We start from the raw sequence: 22,270 nt of genomic DNA, 5'->3' as shown, positions 1-22,270 counted from the left end.
GCTGTTCTTTTTCATATTTGTCATGGCCCTGGAGCCAGGTTTTGACAGACAATGCTGCAGTGCTTCATTTTCAACACCTGAGGTTGCCGCTTGGGCGAGACGTGATGTAAAAACGATTCAGCAGAGTCCTCTACATGATGCTATATTGAGAATATCTCAATGCTACACAGAGCCTGCCCTAACCATTCTGGTGCCCTAGGCAAGATTTCAGACGTTGCCCCTTAAATTATAGCCAGTTTGACCACCAAAGACAACATTCATCCAATTTATCCACTTAAAGAAAACTGGGATACAGCTTTATATTTACCATAATTTCTTTATTTTAAAATAAAAAATACTTCTAAACAAACATGAAAAAAATGGAAATAACGCTTGTATTTCTAATAAATAACTATAAATAACTAGTGTAACAGAACAAATAATATCAAACAGTGCAGGGAGCAGAAGTGGTCACAGACGGCCCAGGGATGGCAGGGGATGGTTTTACATTTTTATGATTGCATCTGGAGAGAGAAGATGAGCATTTGTTAAACAATCTGCATTTTATAATATAGTGTGAACACAAAATAGTATTTTCTCTTCAGAGCAGTACAGAAACCTCAGCATAGTTTTTCAGGTGAGCCCAAACATTTTCCTAACCAGACCTACAGCATGCACACATATCTGTTCAGTGAGGACTTCTTGCACAAAATGCATTCATGCTCTCAGACATCAATACTCTAAAGGCAAGAGCTTAAAACTACTAATGACAACATTTTCTTAAAATGAATAATCTTTACCTTATGTACAGAGAAAATAACTGATGTTAACTTGAACTGTTGATTAGGATTTAGGAAACACGGACATAACTATCATCCATCCATAACAAGCTAGCTTAACTTCAACAGATAAATCATTGATCCGTGCAGCACGTTACCTCTGTGTCTCATTCATATTTTTCCTCCTCTTCATTATCGTCCCTGGGCTCCCGAGAGCTTTGTTTTTTTACATCACGGTCATTTATAATTGTGATATTAATCGGTACACTCATTGACTACGTTTACATGCACACCATATTCCTATTAAGGTCCATATTCTGTTTAAGACAGTATTCTGAAAAAGGTGTTTACATGCTCCGCAGAGTGCTGAGCTACTGGAATATTCCCGTTTACATGTTAATCAGCATATTCTGAATAAACCGTAGTAGAAGCGTCATGACAAGACGTCATGAAGGGGGGTTCTTTTCGCACGTAGGCCTACTGTATTGGCATTTCCACCAAATAGTCCAAGATACTTGCTTTTGCGCTGTACTGTGTTATATTTGTATCACTGCACCATCAAAGTGTGACTGGAACACTCCTTCTCATTCACCTCCTCAACCGTGGCCGACGAGAACGTGAGGAAATGGTAAACAGAGCTCTACGTGTTATATCATGGATACCAACCAGAGCCTGTTACTGTGTCATGTTTCATTAGTGTTGTCAGATACCAGGTGTTGTATGCATGCCATGACATGACATGATTGTTATAATTTCCCTCAGGGATTAATAAAGGATATCAAAAAATTATTATGTCCAGATTTATGATACTATTATGAAAAATAATCAATATATATAATCAAGAGCTCAAATAAAGTTCCTGTTCATATTCTTATCTCATTTTAGAGACCTGTGCATATAGAAGGGAAGGACATGGATTTCTTAATACTCGGAGATCCTGCATACCCACTGATGCCCTGGCTCATGAAGGGCTACCCACAGTCTCCCAGACTCACACCAGAAGAGGAGTCGTTCAGCGTCTATCTGAGCTTCGCCAGAACAGCAGTGGAGATAGCCACTGGAGAAAGCGCAGCAATTTCCATTTCTCCTTTACACCATTCATGATCGCTACTTGTTGTGCACTGCACAACTTTTGTGAGAAAGAAAAGGAACAGGTCCATCCCGGATGGATAGAAGAAGCAACAGCACTCAAGAGGCAGTTTCCTCAGCCTGTGCCACATGCCAATACTACCTGCAATACTGATGCCACATCTGTCAGACGAGCACTGACCACTTACATGGCTGCACGCTTCCCCCTCTGTAGGCGTTGTCAGGAGATTTGCAATCTTCAGAAAACTGTCACTTTTAAATTGACAGAGGGAAATAAAGACAAGAGGATACACAGCCATTCTCATAGGGAAAGGAGGTGTGGAGTTGAAGAAAATATTTAAACCATTTTTTGTTTTTTTTCCTGAAAGGGCCAGTTGTGTTTTTTTTAAATACTGTGAATATGTGTATGTTGCCCTCCAATGGAAGTGTTGTGAAATTTGGAAAATAAAATCCTGTTACACAATTGAGGTTTTGGAATATATGTATAAGCACCAGCAAGATACAGTAGGTGCACTCACAGTTAGGGGTTACCTACTTTTTAAATGTACACTTTGAAAGAAAGACAAAATATGAGTCACTGGTTAATGGCACAGCTTTATTTTAAACAGCTGACTCGTACTTCTAACTGGTGGCCTATTTCAACTACAAAGGCAAACATGAATTGTTAATATAAAATAGGCAACTCCCCTTTATCAGAAAGAAAGTGCAACTTGTAACAATGTACAAAAAGCTTGTTTACACACTTCTACACAGGCCAATACTTGTTTCAAATACAAATGAAATATAAACTGTCCTCTAATTGTCTGTTAAAATTCATCTTTAATAATCTTTCCATTTCTCATCATGACTCCTGACTCCTGATTGGCTGTTGTATAATTCTCCCTTAACATCAATCTGCCTAGTAACAACTCCTGATTGGCTCATCACCTCATTTAATACTTGAAAGCGTTTTGACTCCATGAGGTTGTTAACTTGTAGAGGGACAAGCTGAAGAGGGACAACACATTGGAGAGCTACTTCTGAAAGCTTAAAGAGTTGTCTTTAAAAGTCTTTTTGGACAGATTTACGTGGAAAGCAGTGAGTATTAATGATGAACAGTAGTGTTTGCATGAGTTTATTTTTTATTTAAATTCATTTTAAAAACTTAGTTTAAGTTGACTTTAAACATTGTTTGTATTGTTAAACAGGAAGTTGAGTTTATTTGTAGAGCACATTCACAACAGCCTCTGATGAACAAAGGCAGAATAAAGAGGTAAAAAAAAATGAAATCACAGACAAACATGATAACATTGAATACAATTAACAAAACATAACTCTTAATCAAATATTAGATTAGTTTGAGCTCATTTCACAGGCCAGGGGGGAGGAGGTGGGTCTGTACATCTGTTGAGGGGAGGCCATTGATTCCACAGACACCTGAAAAGGTGTGGACGTCAGGAGGTTGAGTAAAGGCAAGAGGATCTCTGAACCACTCTGCCCTTCAAGAAGAATGTATGCTATCAGGGGGTAAACAAAACATATGGGATCCTTTTCATACATTATCTATAAAGGACAGATGTGACCCATAATGATGATGATGTCACACCTTATAATGGCTGTAGTACCATCCTTACATTATCCCCAACCTAAATCCGGGGTCTCAAGACATCAGACCCCGGGCGACACAGGAGCAGCTAGCGTCTGGGTAGCATGTATCTATGGGGCGTGGAAAGTGCCATGGATCAGCTAACTGAGCAGACAAACGTGACAGCCGTCGCTAGCATTGTCGTGACCTAACAAGCGCCGTGACCAATGACATGTAGAACATACGCTCGCATGCCGTTACATCTAATATAAAGCACCGGAGAACATACGCTCGCACGCTGCTACGTCTGATATAAAGCACTGGAGAACATACGTTCTGTAGCATGTCCTGGACATGCATAAAGGGGTGAATAACTTTACTATAGCTAACAGATGCTCACCACCCATTATTTAACTAGTCTACTCTTTCCTAGAACTATGTGAGGGCTTGCTCCCTTCCAGCCACTAGTCTACGGTGATTGTCTTGTCCCAATGTACAAGACATCTTTTGGCCAGTCTGCTTTTAATAGAGGACTCAAACAATGGCTAATATCGAAACAACAGTGCTCACATGGATAGCTTCTGACTGGTTTATTGTTTGATCATGCTGCCTTTGCTCTACGGTTCTATTTTTTTATTCTCCCATTATTGTTTTCTCTGTTTATCGCTTTTCTCCCCATCTTAATTGTTTTCTTTTCAAAAGCCTCCTGTGGACAGGTGTTGAGAACTAGCATGCTTGCTAAAACACTTAAAAAATGCATCTGGTTTGTCCAATGTATCTGTGATGTCCATGCCAAATAAAGTCTATTATTATTACTCTTTCCTAGAACTAGAGCTATGTAAAATTACTCCGCTAACACCCTGTCGAGAAGAGAAGACTTATATAACCGCATAGTCCTAGGATTATCTGCCTGACATTGATTTCTAGGATAATTAGATTCAAGTATAATCCTTGATTCAGGACCCTAGATTAGCCCCCGGAAACTCGCACCCCCGGAGAGGGATTAACTGCAACTCTCCTCACTCTGATGCTAGGTGTGTATGAGGTGTGACGTAAAAGTCAGTAGAAGTGTGCCGTGGTCTGACTGCTCATGCTTACCTCCCGAGGTTCACGCGGGTTAGGAGAGACTCCGGTCTTTGTGGTGTGAATGATTTCAGTCAGAAAATGGTTTCAAAAACTTTCAGAAAATGTATTGAAAAAACTTCAAAAGATATTCCAAATGCAAATACAAAACAGTAAAAGTAAAAATATGAAAATGTAAAAAGCAAAATACAAAAACAAAAGTCTAAACCCGAGAGTGTAGACACTTGAGGTTTTAAAAGATCCCTAGAAAAAGTTTTTAAAAAAAAGAGCCCCGATCAGCTTTTCCACACTTAAAGTTTCCTCAAGTCAAATTTTCTCAATACGAGTAGTTAATATCATTAGGAAAATGCGGCTTGACTTAACCCTTTCAGGTGTGTGTTATCACTTGTAGAACAGAACATTGCCTCTAGTCATTGAAAGCTATAGAGTTTTAGAATTTCAAGAACACACAAAAAAACACCCTGGTAGGATTAATATTGTTTAGAAGAACAGACTTTAGAATATTTGTGACTTAAACTAGAATGCTTTTGATTCTATCAGAAAGCATCAATTGATCCTTTTAGTCTCTCTATATAACTACAACACTGGTGAAAGTGTTTTGTGGAGGGACTGAAAATATGTTCCCAAGCTGAAAATGAATAATGTCATGCAAAGAAACGTACTCCTTGTTTGTACAAATTTTCATGAATTCACACATTTTGGTAACTTTGTGAATGAACCATTTAAATCTGTATACCATCTAAGAGTAACTCTTCTCTCAGGTTCAAGATGTAACCATATATATGTAAGACATCTCATGGCAGCAGAGTTATATTTGGTTTGGAGCCAACTGTCTGTTGTAAGCAAAGAAGGTTTGCTAAGAAGTTTCTGTTACAACTGTCTGAGTTCGGCCGATTAAACCGCGTTATAATCCACAGTCTGTTTCACAATTTCACCACTGAATTTATACAGCAGCAACAACCCCCACCCAACACTCCTTTACTGGCATTAAGTTGCCAAATGACATCAGACTTAGTACACACTATGGAATCCGTAAACCATCACTGGTGAGAAATTCTAAGATGTTACCAACATACTTTTTTACCCCAACATAAAATAAAGCATTGATGGATAATCACCATCATATAATCTTAATAAAAATATAAAAAATGTGCAACAAAGAGACAGAAGTAGTTGTATTCATGTTCTGATGATTATGAGGCTAATTTCTTATTTTTATCTTTAGTTAGTGATGAATCTGTGTCCAGTCTGCAGCCGCCATATTTCCTGCATCAACAAACACCTCCAAGCAAGCCATCTGGTGACTAATGAGGATGAGTGCCGTATTTTAAAGAATATGGCCACCGGACGCATTAATGTCCGGACAGCCAAGTGTCCAGTCTTGGGCTGCAGCTTCCAAAGGAGCCGACTGGACCGCCACCTGAAGGCCCAACACTCAGAGCTGGACTCGGCAGAAAAAGAGGGGCTCTTCAGGGAGGTGAAGAGAAGGGTGGCCCTACAGCTTCTTGTTGAGCTGCGGGCCTCAAACCCCCAGCCCGGCATGGCCACCTCCTTAGACCAGGAGGAGGAGGTTTATGAAGCTCCTACCCACGACCCCCTGGTCGAGGAGGAGGAAGAGCTTTGCAGGAATGATGACTGCAAAAGGAGACAAAAAGAGGCCAAGGAGGTGATTGACAACCAGCAAAAAAAACTGGACAGCTGTTACGTCCAGATCGGGTGCCTCACTGACTGCGTTCAGTCCCTGAAGAAGAAGTTGGAAGCACTCAAACCAGGGCAGAGGTTTGGTCTCCCCCCGGCACCTCAGCAACAGCAGAAGCAGCAGTGGATCCCTGAGCTGCAGGAGGAGGAGGTGGTGGTGAGATTGCTTGTTTTGCTATATCCAGTGTGTCTACTTTTCTTAATGACTTTTTCTTAATTTCTGTGTCTTCTTATCTTTACAGGAAGTCGTGCACATGCCCCTCAGAATGGAGCCTAGTCCTGCTCGAAGGAAGGCTCAGGGGAAGGTCGCTGTGATAACTAAGAAGATGGCCTCTAAAGACTTTGCGCCCTGGAGCCAGGGATCAGGCCGGGGCAATGTCATGAGGCTCATCACCCTCCCTCTCTAATGTCACTATTTTGTAACATCTCCTTAGTATAAAGGCGGACAAGAAGAGTGACAAAAAGTTTTTCTTCTGCCTAGAACTCAGATCTTAAAATTTAACCGTTGTTTTGTTTGTCATGCTTTTCCATGTACATAGTTTATTGTGTTCATATTTTAGCTTTATCTCTGTTTTGTGGAATGGTCCTACATATGTTTTCTATGCAGTGTAAATTTATTGACAACAACATACGTGTCAATAAAACTGGTCCTGATTCGCTTTGTGTCGTCATCCCTGCAGTTGGATTTCAAAGGGCGCCCAGAAGAAAAGTCCTTCCTCTACGAAATTGTGTCCAACAAAAGAAACGGCGTTGATGTGGACAAGTTTGACTACTTGGCCAGGTCAGGTTTTAATGAAGTGCTGTAAAATAATTCTTAACCCTGAACAATGCATTATTCTCATGATTTATTTTAAAATGATACAGCACTCAACAGTAAATTCAGTTTCCCTCTATACACCTATTTTCTTCACATTGCCTTAATCTGTCTCTACGGTAATGGAAATATTTCCCCCGTGAGAATACGAACAAAGACTAAAACCCCAATCATCTTTGTGAGGTTTTATTCCTACAAGAAGCTGTAGGAAGAAGAAACTGTACAGAGTGTATCATGGTGACCACACTGCAGAGTAGCTCAAATGACATATAGAATGAAGTCTCCTTTTATACATGTCAAAGAGGAAACAACAACATTGACAAGCTCCTGTTGTAGGAGATAAGCAGTTTAACACAATCAACCTGAACAGAGGAATGTTTAGTCCATGTAGAGTCATCCTTGTAGAAATCAAAGGTTATCCAAACACATGATGCTTAATCTAAACCAGCATTTCATGAGATGTCACACAGTTCACATTAGAATTACTCTAACACATCTGCTAAATATATTTTTCCCCATTACTCTACTCAGGGACTCTTCCTACCTGGGAATCAAGAACAACTTTGACTTTCATCGCTTCCTGCAGTTTGCCAGAGTGTGTGAGGTTGATGGCAGGAAAACTATCTGCACCAGAGACATAGTATGACAAACTTGAGCTTGTAAACAGATAATTGAAAGCAAACTGATAATGTTGTTATTTATGACTAAACTACAGTCCTAACCTCAACAGGAGGAGGACAATATGTACGACTTGTTCTACATAAGACACCGTCTCCACAAAAGAGCCTATCAGCACAGAGTAAACAAAGTCATTGAACATATGTAAGTGTCTACCTTCAGATCTTAGTACTCCAAATATAAGATTTCCATTATTTGATCTGCGTCATGATTCACTATCTCATCAGTAATAATATGTTTGATATGAACATACAGGATTGCAGAGGCTTTTTTGAAAGCAGACGGTCACATTGAGATTGAAGGATCAGGAGGGAGGATGTTCACTCTCTCTACAGCCTTTAAGAACATGGAGGCCTACACAAAGCTCACAGGTGTGTAGATTTAAATGTGTGCTGTTAGCTCATGTTTAACATTGAAGCAAATTCAGACTTCAGAAATATGAAGACATTGTTTTAAATAATGCACTACACCCAACAATCTGAAAAGGAAATTGATGTAGGCACTTTTTAATTATGCACATGTAAATGAACCAGATCATGTTAAATAATTTGTAATGACTTATAAATTAATATGCCAAGTCTTACAATTTATTGAGTGTGTTTGAATTAAATTCACTAATTTTTTTGTGTGTATAATTATTAATCGTTTGCTTGTTGCTCTGTTACTCTTTTAGACAACGTGTTTGAGCAAATACTGAAGTCTTCCCGTCCTGAGTTACAAGAGGCAAGAGAGATTCTGCAAAACATTGTCTCTCGAAAGATCTACAAGTTTGTTGGTGAGAGAAAGCCAAAGACCATCAAGGATTGGAAAGTAAGTCTGTGTTCTTGTGTTTCATTACATTTATTACACATGATCTCATGCACCATTATCATACAATTATAATATCGTTGTCATACAAATCTAAAACCCTCACTGAACTAATGCTGCATGATATTGGGGAAACTGCGTTTTCTTTTCATGTTCATACTATTACAATTTTTATTATTATTTGGGTCTTCAAGTTTATTTTCTTTTACAAATAAGAACCCCTTATACATTCAAAGCTACATTTAATTTGCATCAAGAGCCCTGTGACATTAACTTCTAAGCAAAGAACAGTTCATCTTCATACACTGCATGTGATCCCTTCTCTCTCTCTCTCCCTCTACACTTTATGTGCTCATGGACTAACACACGTCCTGGGATATTACCATGGCACTTACACACATAGCAAAATGAATGCTTAGATCATACCATGCAGCCCTACAGTCAAACGCATTTACACTAAGTTGGTGCAGTTTTTTGAGTGAATGTGAATTGAATTCCAAGTTGCTTACATTGTCAACTTAAAATGCAAAAAATCTTGAATCTATATCCTTTTCCACAATTTTTTTTCTGATTCCTTGTCAAGAGCCAGATTACTGGCTGGAAAGAAGTATTGGCTCAACCCCTCCCTGACGAGGAAGAAAACAACCTGAAACCAGAGGACGTTGAAATCCTGGTGAGTTTTCTTTTACTTTCTTTCATCTGACCTTTTTTGTAAAATCTTCAGTTTTGCTGATTCTTTGATTTGTAAGATGTTGCAGAGTTTGTTATGGCACACATTTTAATCTCGACCTTCTTTTTAGGTCATTAACATGGACTACGGCATGAAAGACGAGAACCCTGTTGGACATATGCATTTCTACAGCAAAAAGGAGCCTGACGTGGCAAAGCCAATGTCCCCAGAAAATGTCAGAACTAATTATTGATTAAAACATTTTTTTTTCACAATCATTCAATAGTTCTTCTGTCTATTATTTGTAAGGCAGCTTATGTCACCATAACTCTCAAATTAAAGCTGCTGTCAATCTTTACAGGCATCCAGGATTCGCACAATGATCTTTTCTGAGCAGCTGATCAGGGTCTTCTGTAAGAAGATTGATGAACAGAGTGTGGAGGCTGCCAGACAGCAGTTTGAACAGTGGTACAATGATTTTCCAATCCTTTGATAATAGTTGAATATTAAGATGTTAAAGGATACAATATCAACTAACTTGCTGTTGATTGAACATAAAACCAGTTGACTTGGCTGAAGTAAATAGAAAACAGTCCACACTGAGTACAGTTTATTTAATATGGTTGAACATGTGATCTACAATCTGCTGAGTGTGGAAAACATTAGCTGTGCTAGCATCCTCAGCCTTCGGTCTTCCTTTCAGGTTAACGTATGCTTACCTGTGCTGGTGAAGCTCTACTCTAATAGATTTGATACTTTAACTTAACAAAATACTGCCAAAGTGAGCAACACTCCAACATGTTATTGGTCCTTTGTCCTGGTTTGCATCCAGGTTAGACAGCAAGTCTAGACAGTCAGTCAGGTTTCTGTACTGAAACAATTTTACTGACCTGTATTGGAACCGTGCAGGACTCTGGTTTGGGGCCCTCAGGTTAAGAGAGGTAAGCAACAGCAGCATGGGAGTGAAACCAAAAGATTAACCAACCCTCTGGTTTCTTCAACTTTCACTCAGGAGCAAAAATCAGCTTTTAAATTTGAAAATTTGAAAGTAAAAATGATTGACAATTATTGTGATAATTATGTCGACTGATATGACATTTTGATAACATTTTTAGTTTGTTTTAGCCCAGGCCTATAAGCTACGGGTCTTATTGTGAATAACGCGTATCCTTCATTAAAAGAAAAACGGACATGTTAAAAAAAAAATCCCTCTTCATACAGTGTGTGCTGATTGAGACATGAGATAATCAGACCAATTTGGTTTTTTGAATCGGGCTGTAAACATGTTTATTTCTGCTGTAAAAATTGGCTTTTCTGAATGGGTGTGTATGTGACGTATTAATATATGCAGTTAGTGGTTTTATTACATTGAAAGGCTGTTTTAATATATGAGCATTAGAATGGAACAATGAACAGGGAGGGAATGATTGCATAGTGAAACAAAACTTCAGGATTCTTTTTTTTTTTTGCATATATATGATTTTGATCATTTTTTGATGCTAAATTAGCATTGGTGTCTTCAAACTTTTGTATTTTCCTACCAACGGACAAAAACTTTGAAATAATGTATTTTATTACTTGAGATTTACAAAAACTGAAAGTTCTCACCAGCGAGATGTTGGATCTGCATGATGAGTGCATTGTTTTGATTTAAAATAAGTTGAATGTTGGATTGTTTGTTAAATAGAATCATTTCTTCTTCAGTTTATCTCTCACTAGGTTTACTCTGCACTGCTTTCTTTAAAACAGATGTACTTTTGTGTCTGTATTAACATGCAGGTTAAGGATGGAGCCAAATCTGGTTGGACCTGAGGGTAATTAGAGCGATCCTCCTGAAGTTGACACCAAGGAAATTACCAAACAACATGAATAACACTGAATAATATTTGCATTCAGACCTAGCACTCATGTTTTTTCTCGCTTTTATCATATACATGCTGTATCATTCTTTTAAATTGATTGTTTAAAAATCAGTTCCAACAACATACAACATGTTTTTATTCTGAGGACAAAGATAAATCATAATATATGATACCACTCTGTACAATTACGGGGCCTGCAGTCAATATGAAACAGTATCATTGGCCCATTGGCTGTGTTACGGTTCTATCGACTCACATAGAAAACCCATTCAAAATTTGATACAGAAAAAATTGGATACTTTTTTTTAACATTAAGGAAAATATATATCAGTTATAAAGCCATATCTCAAAGATCACTGGATCTGGATCGCTTCTGGATTTGAATTTCTGATCTCTAAACTGATACATAGACACACATGACACTGGATACTTACACAGCTAGCAGCTGTATGGCTGTTGAATACCATTTAGGTAAAGAAAGCCATTATTGAAATCCAACATTCATTGTCTCAAACTGAATATATAAACTGCATGTTTCTGAATTGATTCAGCTTTTGTTCACATTTATGCTTCTTTGTAGGTTGTGAATTATTTTTGGTCGGGGAACGATGTAAAGCACTCCCAACATGTGTAATGGAGTGAATATTTCACTTGTGGTTTTATTTAGGGATTTATAATACTCAGTGGTGTTTTAGTTTTGATGTTAATCATTTGAAGATTGAGGACATGAGATTAGATTATTTGTCTTTGAGTGGTGTTTAATGAGAGATGATCATGAGTGATGTTTTGGTTACTGGTATTATCTTATATTATAATACTTTGTATCTGCAGCAATTATTATCACAATACAATTTTAACCTGTTTCAAAATGAGTCTTATTTTGGGCATGTTTTATAATGTGCTCTTCTTTTGAGTTTATGATTCTTACTTTAAAAACTGGAACTTGTGAAAACCTTTATTTGCATCTAAAAACTTGAAATTCTAATTGAAAAATATCTTTTAAACGTATCCATCAACTACCTTTCTTCAATGGATGATGAATGTGTTTAAATGTATAACACACTTTAAGTGAAGCTATAATTGTTTGACGATTGGTTCTTACATAATGCATCTATGAGAACCTTTCAAGTGTATTCCTGTTGTGATGGGTTCATATCTGATAAAATCTGCATGTATTCAAAATAAACATCAGAGAAAATCCTGAGTTCAACATTGTGTAATCTATCAAACCATATGCATCTATATATATATGTATATATATACACTGTATATATCACCTGTGGTACAAATCTAATTGCAGTTCAAAGTCCTTTACAAAGGAGCGGAAAAATGACTGACAAAAGGTAGTTTGTAAAATATAACAGCAATAAGAAATAAAATCAGCACAATGATTAATAAATATAAATACTAAAAACCTAAAATCAAACACTAAAATGTAAATTTAAAAGTAGAGATGAATAATATTGATTAAAATATAATAAATTAAAAGCCTTAAAATGATTAAGTCATATAGAAAAGCCAGACTGAATAAATGAGTTTTTTAAATTGTTTTTAAAAATCTCAATATTCTCTGATCCTCTGAAGTCTGTTCCAAAGTCTCAGAGCAGCAAAACGCAGAATCACAAAAGGTTTTTGTTCTGCTCTGTGGAACAACTAAAAGAAGAACCAGAGAAGAACAAGAAGACCTGAGGGGTCGTCCTGGTTCATAAACTAAAATCATCTATGAAAAGTTAATCTGGTGGGAGGCCAAGTGCTTTAGACAATAATAAAATCAATATGAAGACAAACAGGCAGCCAGTGTCAAGACTTTCAAAGATAGTGTAAGATGGAGATGAGATTTATTTTTGTGAAGTATTATTTTATAGATCTTTATTTTGCTTAGGTTGAGATAATATACATTATTTGATTTAATGCTAATTTCATTAATATTTACAATTTGTACTGTACAAGAGTATCTGTTTGATATGATGCACTATGCCTTCAAGTAAGGTGTCACTGTTGTTGTTGTTCAGTCTGGATATGTCATGCTCTGTTACGGACGGACATTAAACGTCTGAGACGCACAGCAGAAGTTGTTCCCGTGCTTTTACTTACCCACACCCGAATATACAGTAGAAATATATATATAAAAATATATTGTCTTGCAGCCTTTTCTTCTTCATGAGTGGAGAATTAAAACAAAGTGTTAATAGTAATTTGCCTATGTGCCTATGTTTGATTAAAGAGTGGAAGGTACCGCACATCAATTTGCAATTTGGGACCTTCTCTATTTTGAAGATCATTTTTGATGAACTTAACTTTCGCCCTATTTTATAAGCTCTCCATAAACATTTAGAAGCTGTTTTTAACTTTCTAAAATAAAGTGCCAAGACGTTATTAAGATTTCAGTGTATTAGTATTAGTCAACAAATATAAATTCTTCTGTAAAGATGTTAACACTCATTCATTACTTCATCATAACTGCCAACTACTTGATATTGTTTTAATCTGTCCTTTAGAAGTTTTTTGACTGCCCTCACATGCTTCACAGGTTGAGTTAACGTCGACATTGCCTATTTCATCACATCATGTTAAGTTTATTTGTAGGACACAGTAATCAACTGTACATCATTTGCAATAACAGAAACTGTGTGTGGAGTATGGATCACATGCTTGTTTATATATTATTTCACCACACATTAAGTGTTGTATGCAGAAGGTGTAATTCTAAATCCCAAATGTTCATGCTGTGAGAGACTGATAATACTGTTAATGTGTTGTTATTTTGTGTGTGGGTGTGTAGGGCGAGGTAGGTAAATAAATTATGCAAAGCTGAATACTCTGCCTGTTTTTCTTTCTGCTGGTAGAACAGGGAGCAGCAGGAGATGAGCCATAGAAAAAAATCACAGCTTTTAAAAGAGATATGTCATATGATGAAACAATGACAAATCATGATTGTTCATATAATTTTAACACAAATGTTCACATTTATACAAGTGTTGTACAGGATGCAGGAGATATCATTCTAAATCCCTAATGTTCATATTGTGAGAAACTGATAATTTGTGTGTGTGTGTGTGTGTGTGTGTGTGTGTGTGTGTGTGTGTGTGTGTGTGTGTATGCGGGGTAGGTAAATAAATTATGCAAAGAGCAGAATACTTTGCATGTTTGTTCTGCCGGTACAAAAAGAAGCAGCAGGAGATGAGCGAGAAACTGTTGGAATCACTAGATTCCAATAGTTTATTGGAATTAATCACATTATTATTCGCATTCGCCATTTATATCAGAATCAGAAATACTTTAATAATCCTGGAAGGGGGGGGGGGGGGGGGGGGGGGGGGTGAGTGATAATGTGTTATAAAACGCCTTGAGAGGTGTCTTGCTCAAAGGCACCTCGACAGTGCTCAGGAAGTGAATTGGCGCCTCTCCAGCTACCAGACCAATCTCCAGACTTGAACCGACGACCCTCCGGTTCCCAACACAAGTCCCTGCAGACTGAGCTACTGCCACCCCATAGAGCTTTTAGTCCAAGAAATAAACAACTTAAAACACAACCTGATCCAGGTATTTATATATTTCAGAATCTTGAAAGTATACTAAGTACTGATGTTGTAGTGAGGACCACACTAACCGAGACCAAGACATATGTGAGACCAGAGTGATATGAGACTGAGACAAGACCGAGACATTTAGGGATCGAGACCAAGTCAAGACCAAGACCATAAATATCACTTTTAAAATCATCATGTGTGCAGCGGGCGTGTCACTCACCACTCATCAGTAACACCAGGAAGGTTGCGGTGGTAACCAAGAGATAAAAATCAAACTACAAATGAATTGAAGTCATTTGTTCTTTTAGAAAGGAGCATCGGAGGTGGTCTTGACTGGTCTTAATCTAAAATCAGTAGTCCGCCCAGTCTGAGACAGAGACAAGACAGAGTAAAAATACTTTCAAGACGAGACCTTCAAACAGTGGTCTCGAGACCGGTCTTGATTTCGATTACTACAACACTAGTGTGTACATTTGAAAAACAGAAAGAAAAATATCCTAAAATAACCAGTAAATACTCTGTTCATTGCATTGGAAAAGAAACTTAATTTTGAAGTAAACATATTAAATTAAGGATTAACAAATGTACTGGAGGTTAAAATATGAATGTTGGTATCATAGAGGCTGATAAAAGCTATGTATTCCTCCCTTTGGTTGAATTATAAGTCCACCGAAGAATATCCTACAATTTGGCCCTCTGACAGTGAGAATTAAATATATGTGGCCCTTGCTGTGACCAAAGTTGCCCTTTCCTGGTCTAGATCATCACCAATGGGTTACACCATCCAATTTGCATCCCGATATCTGACTTCTTTGCCACACCTGTTTAAGCCACAACCACAACTTTATAAAAGCCTGCGCTCAGGTCTGTTACTTCCTCTTCCATCCAAACCAAGCCTGACCTGCTATAGAGTACAACAAAAACTTCCATGTGAGTGTAAAATGGATCTTTCACCTTACTTCATTCTTATTTTGTTGATATATTATGAATTATTTCCAATAAAACACATGTATTAATGATAGTTTAAAAAACAATTTTAGAAACTTACTCAATTATTCTGATTGGTTTGACATTATTTATCAAGATCTGTAATATTTCCTATTTGTCATCAGCTAAAATCATTCACAACATCTACAAAGAGGATCAACTTTTGAAACAGCATCAGATCCTGTGTACGAACATGTGAACTCCAGTTTGCGTTCCTTTGTCCTTACGTTAGGTTCATTTGCTTTATGTTGATTTGTGTTTTTTTTACAACTGATTTGTGAATTTGTGAATATGTCAAAATAAGTAGCCTAAAAAAGTACCAGATATTACAGTTTTAGTACATCATTGACTTTCAAAAAAATCAATAGTTATACTAACATGAGATTACAATTTGTCATTTAAGTTTGATCTGTGTTGCTGCACGGAGAATCAGTTTGACTTTGACATCCTTCTTTCAGTTTAAAACAAAACTTAAGCCTCAGCAGAAATTAGATGATAAAAATGGATATTTATAAGCCCTATAAAGATACCTGACCTGGGAATAAAGTCATATCTTTGTGATGAAATTAAGAAAACCAACTCTTTATGGAAGTAAGATAACAAAGTGAGATATGTTAACATAGATATTATCTTTAAACAACTTTCTATGTCTGCAATCAGAAGTAATCTCAGAAGAAAAAGTAGGAGATGTCACATTGATAAAAACACATCTGTAATGTGCTCATTCTGGATGTTACTGGAGGTCATATATTATAGTCTCATCTTTTATTTTTGGATAGAATGATGACAGACAGATGTTCACCTCCTTTACATGCTTCTGGATACATCATGAGGCTGAACATCTTTGTCATCATAGAATGAGAAAATATTTTACTGTCTGAGGGTTTCTTACGTTTCCTTTCTGAAAGTTATGACAAAAGCAACACAAAAAAGATTAGTACCTGTTTAAAATTTCTCCTTCAGAGCATTCTTCAAATGGTCAGGGCACACTTTACCATAGAGAGTTCAGCAACATTCCCATCTTGTGGCCATTTGATGTAATTGCAGTCCTCAAATAGAGTACACTATAAATCTCTGTCTAAAGAGCAGGTTAAACATGCAACATTCACGCTACCTCTAAATGTTTCTTCAGAAGTAACTTCTAATACTGATTTATTTCTAACATCCTGTCATTTCTTCACTTCTTTATACGTTTAGATTTGTTAATTTGACTTAAGAAATTCTGATGCACTTTCAGTTTTGTTTTCTGAAATGTTTGGTATATCAATAAAAGAAGAGGATCATTATGAGGGTAAAGACCAATGACATGGGTGTGGTGGAGATATAAATGTCAGATGTTTTAAAACCCTGAGCGTCATAAAAAAAAAGCCTTAAGCAGCTATGGCTATATAAATGACATTTGACACTTGTCAGATCAGCATCAGAAACATTAGCTTGATGTAAATGCAACGTCTTACGGCTTCAAAACATTAAAAACTATATAGATAGATTTGATCTTTAAGTCACAGGTAGCTGAGGAAATGAGTTGGTAAAAAAGAAGGACGATTGGAGGAAAATTTAGAGGTCGGTTTTCTAGTTACAGTCGACTAAATTCATGGTTTGTTTTCTGGTTTGGTAAGTTGTATCCATGGTTATTTTAAACTCATGGTTTAACTTGACAATGTTGTATTTTAGCTTGTGTAAAACTGAGGTTACTTAATAAATGACTGAAGACTAACTTCTTGCTCTTTTATCTAGAACAAGTCGGGGCAAAATGGGAAATAAGTGAGTACCTCTGTCTTTGTTAAACCAGTTTAAAATATCTCAACTTTATAAAGAAATAATTTTAAGTTGGAAGTTTCAGCACTTCTTCATACTGTTAATGCTTTTTTTTCTAAATTTTACAGACTGATCACCAAGGTAAAATACTTCACGTCTTACCACACATCACACCACATTTTTGCGGCTGGAGAGATAAGAGAGAATAAACAGAACAAACAATGACGACTTGTAGAATAAACCGCACACAAACACACCTCCACAAAGTTAAGCCTGTGTACATGTATTATCCATTATCAGTCTAAATTAAAAATCGAATTAACTGGGAGGACTTTGTTCTCTAGATGCTTATTATCCACACCAGTGGTGAGGACAGCTAGCTTTGTGCACCTTTACTATCCAAACCAACCCTCTTTGTTCTCCTTTCCTTTAATCCTAAAAAAAAGGAAGAGGAACACAGACTGTAGGCTATTGAAATAGGACATTTTCAGTGTCCAATGTTTTGTTCTCTTTGTTCTACTAGATGCTGAATATCCCCACCAGTGGTGAGGACAGCTAGCTTTGTTCACCTTTTCTATCCAAATCAACCCTCTTTGTTCTCCTTTCCTTCAATACTTAAAAAAAAGGAATAGGAAGACACGCTTTCTATTGAAAGGACATTTTCAGTGTCCAATGTTTTGTTCTCTTTGTTCTACTAGATGTTTAATATCCCAACCAGTGGTAAAGTCAAAAAAACGTTCTTTGTAGCATCAGCTTTATTCTTGGGCTCATTTCATGCTTATGCTATACCTCCCAGAGCCCTCAGGCAATCTTGAGCTGGTCTTCATGGTGTTGTTTTGTTTTTGGCATTTCATTGTTCTTAGCTTTTGTTTGTTTGTTTTCTGCCAGGTGTTTAATGATCCCATCCATGGTAGCATAGAGTTACACCCACTCCTCATCAAGATCATTGACACACCTCAGTTCCAGAGACTTCGATTCATAAAGCAGTTTGGAGGTGTCTACTTTGTTTACCCTGGAGCGTCTCACAACCGCTTTGAACACTCAATCGGGTAAGTCAGCAAGTTTTCAGATTTCAGCCCACAGGTGACCTCAGTCCAAATAAGGAGAAGACTCATGGTTTTCACATAAGCACCTTGTAAAACCAATAAAGGCAGAAAACAGTGCCTGTCTTAGTATGGATCTTATAAAAGTATATATTTTCATTTTGGTAGCAGCATCCTATTGTGATAACTGCGTAATGACTTTAAAAAAAAATGTTTTCTGTGGTCTAAAAAGGGTGGGATACTTAGCAGGAAAACTTGCTGAGGCTCTCAGGTCAAGGCAGCCGGATCTCAGCATCACTGACAGAGACGTCCTTTGTGTTCAGATTGCTGGCCTCTGTCATGACCTGGGTGAGTAATACATCCCTTTTCAATATTACATATAATAGTTTATAAATTATGTTATTGGGTATGAAAAGAGTAAAATGAAAGTGAAATGATCCAGAAATAACCCTTCCATCTTTCAAAAAAGCAAGGGCTTCTGCATTAATAAATAAAAAATACAAGGGTGGGGTGAGGTGGTGGTAGCTCGGTCTGTAAGGACTCTGATAAGAACTGGAGGGTCTGAATCTTTAAAAATAATATTTAGACTCAGAAATTTTTTTTTAACCCAGAGGGCGTTTCGGTACCACAGTCCACCCAGACCATGCATACATTTACAAACACATAACAGTCTTTCTTGTAAGCAATATTCTCAAGTTTAGATTCAGGAGTAATCCGTTCAAACTCAACAAGACATACTGACTGTATAATCTGTACACTATCAGTGGATTACGCCTGTATTTATCTATCCATTTCAAGGTCATGGACCCTTTTCCCATCTGTATGATGGACTGTTCCTCCCCAAAGCACTGGAAAAAAAGAGGAAATTAAAGAAATGGAAGGTAAGAAGTTTTTATTTCTGTTATTTCTTTACTCATAGTTTTTCTTTCTTTTTCTTTTTATATCTATTTATATCTGCACCTTATTTTTATTTTTTATATGTAAATACATGCTGCTGTTTTTTATCCTGCACTACAACGAGCCAAATGCAACGAAATTTCGTTCTTATCTGCACTGTAAAGTACAAGTTTGAATGACAATAAAGAAAGTCTAAGTCTAAGTAATATAACAAATGAAATACAGAGGAACGGCAAAACTGAAGCACATGTACCTTTCACACTGGCTTGTTCTTTTGAAACAAAATCCAGGATGTTGATTTTTGTTTGCTTTTTCAGGTGTAATGTGATTATGCACATTTCCAAGAATGTTGATCTATTTCTTTAATAACAATGAACTTTGTAGCTTGTGTTGCTAAATGACCCATACCCTGTTCTCTTTGGTAATAATATGTCAACTTTTTATCTGACATGTTACCGCTGTTCAGAAGCTCCATGAGATTTTAATAATGTTTCTGTTTTAACCATTAATCCTGGTGATTCAGGGATTTAGATACAACAAACAAAGATAATAATTGAATTCATGGTTCATGAGAGGTACTTATTTATGACAGGGACCTCTTTTAAAAGCAGAAGGGATTTCTAGATCTATTTATGTCTCTTTGTCACTCAATAAGAGAAGATAACCTTTATTCATCCTACAACGGGCAGCAAAGAGCAAGGATAGCCAAAAAAGAGCACACAGTGCACCATTCAATAACTTTAGATCAAAAGAGTGCGATTGTTGTGTTTACACCCAAACAAACCGGGCTAAAGGGGAAACGCCCCTTTGTTTCAGAACAACTTTTCCAAACAACCCAGGTGTGAAAAAACGCTTGGTGAGAAAACTGAGCTGCATTATCACCTTCCCAAAAACTCTTATGCTTAACAGTTTGACATCGGGTTGAGTTCAGCTAGCTAAATAACCCTGATAAAGACTGTTAAGATGTTGTATACAGTATATTGGCTGACATTAAGTGGCTCATCAAATTCTGAAGCGCTTTAGGAACTCTGACATTGTAAGTTGTTTTACATACATACGTTTGAGATATACTCTTCAAATGTGGGGAAAATTAAAGTATGTGGGATTATTGTATTTATGTATTAAATCTTGTGTTGACACATTTATGAGTCTGTGTGTCTCGCAGCATGAAAGGGGCTCTCGTCTCATGCTAGACCACCTGGTGAAAGAGAATAATCTTAAACCAATGATGAAGTATGGACTGAAACCTGAAGAAGACATAACATTCATTAAGGAGATGATTGCTGGACCTCTACAGGAATCTAAAGAGCAGGAGGCAAGTTCACCTCATTATGTTTTTCAGAAGTCGGATAAGATACTGTATGAATATTAGATAAGAGAAGATAAAACTTTATTCATCCTACAACGGGCAGCAAAGAGCAAAGATAGCCAAAAAAGGAGCACACAGTGCACCATTCAATAAAAAAATAGATCAAAAAAGTTGAGCAGCTAAAAGAGTGTGATTGCTGTGTTCACATATTTATCAAACAAACCGGGCTATGGTTTCAGAACAACTTTTCCAAACAACCCAGGTGTGAAAAAATCCTTAGAGAGAAAACTGAGCTGCAGTATCACCTTCCCAAAAACTCTTATGCTTAACAGTTTGACTCTGGGTTGAGTTCAGCTAGCAAAATAACCCTGATAAAGACTGTTAGGATGTTGTATACAGTATATGTCCACAGAAGATTGGCTGACATTAAGTCACTCATCGAATTCTGAGGAACTCTGACATTTAAAGTGTTTACACACGTTTTGAGATCTACTCTGCAAATGTTGGTTGTGCTATTTGTGTTGTTCCTTGTCTTCTTGCAATATTTTTCATGATTTGATGAAAGCGAAGCATGGATTGAACCCTTAACATGCAAAAAACATTAAGGTGATGATTGCTGAAGACCAGAAGGCAAGTTCTCATCTGTGCATAAATCATTCTGTGTCCTACAGCAATGCCACTAATGTCACTATTTTGTAACATTCAGTATAAAGGCGGACAAGAAGAGTCCTTTTTGTTTTAAACGGTAAAAAAAGTTTTTCTTCTGCCGAGAACTCAGATCTTAAAATTGAACAGTTGTTTTGTTTGTCATGCTTTTTCATGTACATAGTTTATTGTGTTCATATTTTAGCTTTATCTCTGTTTTGTGGAATGGTCCTACATATTTTTTCTATGCAGTGTAAATTCATTGAACAACATACGTGTCAATAAAACTGGTCCTGATTCGCTTTGTGTCGTCATCCCTGCAGTTGCAGTTCAAAGGGCGCCCAAAAGAAAATTCCTTCCTCTATGAAATTGTGTCCAACAAAAAAAACGGCGTTGATGTGTACAAGTTTGACTACTTGGCCAGGTCAGGTTTTAATGAAGTGCTGTAGAGCAATTCATTTTGTGATGAAGACCGCGACAGCACTTCTTTTTTTTTTTACCGTGAACAATGCATTATTCTCCTGATTATTTTAAATTATAGGCTACAAAACTCTCCAGTAAATTCAGTTTCCCTCTATACACCTATTTTCTTCACCTTGCCTCAATCTGCCTTTACTCAGGGACTCTTCCTACCTGGGGATCAAGAACAACTTTGACTTTCGTCGCTTCCTGCAGTTTGCCAGGGTGTGTGAGGTTGAAGACAAAGACTGCAAAGAAGGAAAAAGGAAAACTATCTGCACCAGAGACAAGGTGCTGACACACTTGAGCTTGTAAACAGATAATTGAAAGCAAACTGATAATGTTGTTATTTATGACTAAACTACAGTCCTAACCTCAACAGAAGGAAGACCATATGTACCACTTGTTCTATACAAGACACTGTCTCCACAAAAGAGCCTGTCAGCATAGAGTAAGCCAAATCATACAAGAAATGTAAGTGTCTACCTTCAGAAGTTAGTACTCCAAATATAAGATTGGTCTCCTTCTGTTTTCGATTATTCAATCTGCATCATGATTCACTATCTCATCAGTAATAATATATTTGATATGAACATACAGGATTGCAGAGGCTTTTTTG

At 37.0% G+C, this 22,270-nt stretch overlaps 3 protein-coding genes across 3 annotated transcripts in view; all 3 read left to right on the top strand.

The window, feature by feature from the left end:
- LOC109977176 (deoxynucleoside triphosphate triphosphohydrolase SAMHD1-like) overlaps window positions 1-22,270 on the top strand; it is a 168,099-nt gene that overhangs the window by 70,947 nt on the left and 74,882 nt on the right. The window lies entirely within an intron of this gene.
- On the top strand, window positions 6,719-11,052 carry LOC110005313 (deoxynucleoside triphosphate triphosphohydrolase SAMHD1-like). The gene is made up of 9 exons (XM_065952233.1): window positions 6,719-6,973; window positions 7,538-7,646; window positions 7,737-7,828; window positions 7,940-8,055; window positions 8,358-8,494; window positions 9,075-9,164; window positions 9,292-9,396; window positions 9,523-9,629; window positions 10,941-11,052. Exons 3-9 carry the CDS (start codon window positions 7,749-7,751, stop codon window positions 10,981-10,983), a joined length of 678 nt encoding a protein of 225 aa, XP_065808305.1. The 5' UTR covers window positions 6,719-6,973; window positions 7,538-7,646; window positions 7,737-7,748; the 3' UTR covers window positions 10,984-11,052.
- On the top strand, window positions 15,444-21,937 carry LOC109977340 (deoxynucleoside triphosphate triphosphohydrolase SAMHD1-like). The gene is made up of 8 exons (XM_065952239.1): window positions 15,444-15,483; window positions 17,278-17,304; window positions 17,427-17,439; window positions 18,187-18,347; window positions 18,574-18,689; window positions 19,140-19,222; window positions 20,404-20,553; window positions 21,516-21,937. The coding sequence occupies exons 2-8, from the start codon at window positions 17,294-17,296 to the stop codon at window positions 21,639-21,641; spliced, it is 660 nt and encodes a 219-aa protein (XP_065808311.1). The 5' UTR covers window positions 15,444-15,483; window positions 17,278-17,293; the 3' UTR covers window positions 21,642-21,937.

Source organism: Labrus bergylta, chromosome 2, assembly GCF_963930695.1.
Source record: "Labrus bergylta chromosome 2, fLabBer1.1, whole genome shotgun sequence".
NCBI lineage: Eukaryota > Metazoa > Chordata > Actinopteri > Labriformes > Labridae > Labrus > Labrus bergylta.
Note: the sequence above shows the minus strand (reverse complement) of the source record. Positions and strands in the feature narration are given on the sequence as shown.

Excerpts from the sequence above, each read along its gene's own strand:
- LOC110005313 (XM_065952233.1), top strand. The coding sequence starts at position 7,749 with ATGTACGACTTGTTCTACATAAGACACCGTCTCCACAAAAGAGCCTAT. Across the intron at positions 9,165-9,291 it reads CAGAGGACGTTGAAATCCTG|GTCATTAACATGGACTACGG; the intron begins GTGAGTTTTCTT and ends CCTTCTTTTTAG. Across the intron at positions 9,630-10,940 it reads AGACAGCAGTTTGAACAGTG|GTTAAGGATGGAGCCAAATC; the intron begins GTACAATGATTT and ends ATTAACATGCAG.
- LOC109977340 (XM_065952239.1), top strand. Across the intron at positions 18,690-19,139 it reads TGGCCTCTGTCATGACCTGG|GTCATGGACCCTTTTCCCAT; the intron begins GTGAGTAATACA and ends ATCCATTTCAAG. Across the intron at positions 19,223-20,403 it reads GGAAATTAAAGAAATGGAAG|CATGAAAGGGGCTCTCGTCT; the intron begins GTAAGAAGTTTT and ends TGTGTCTCGCAG.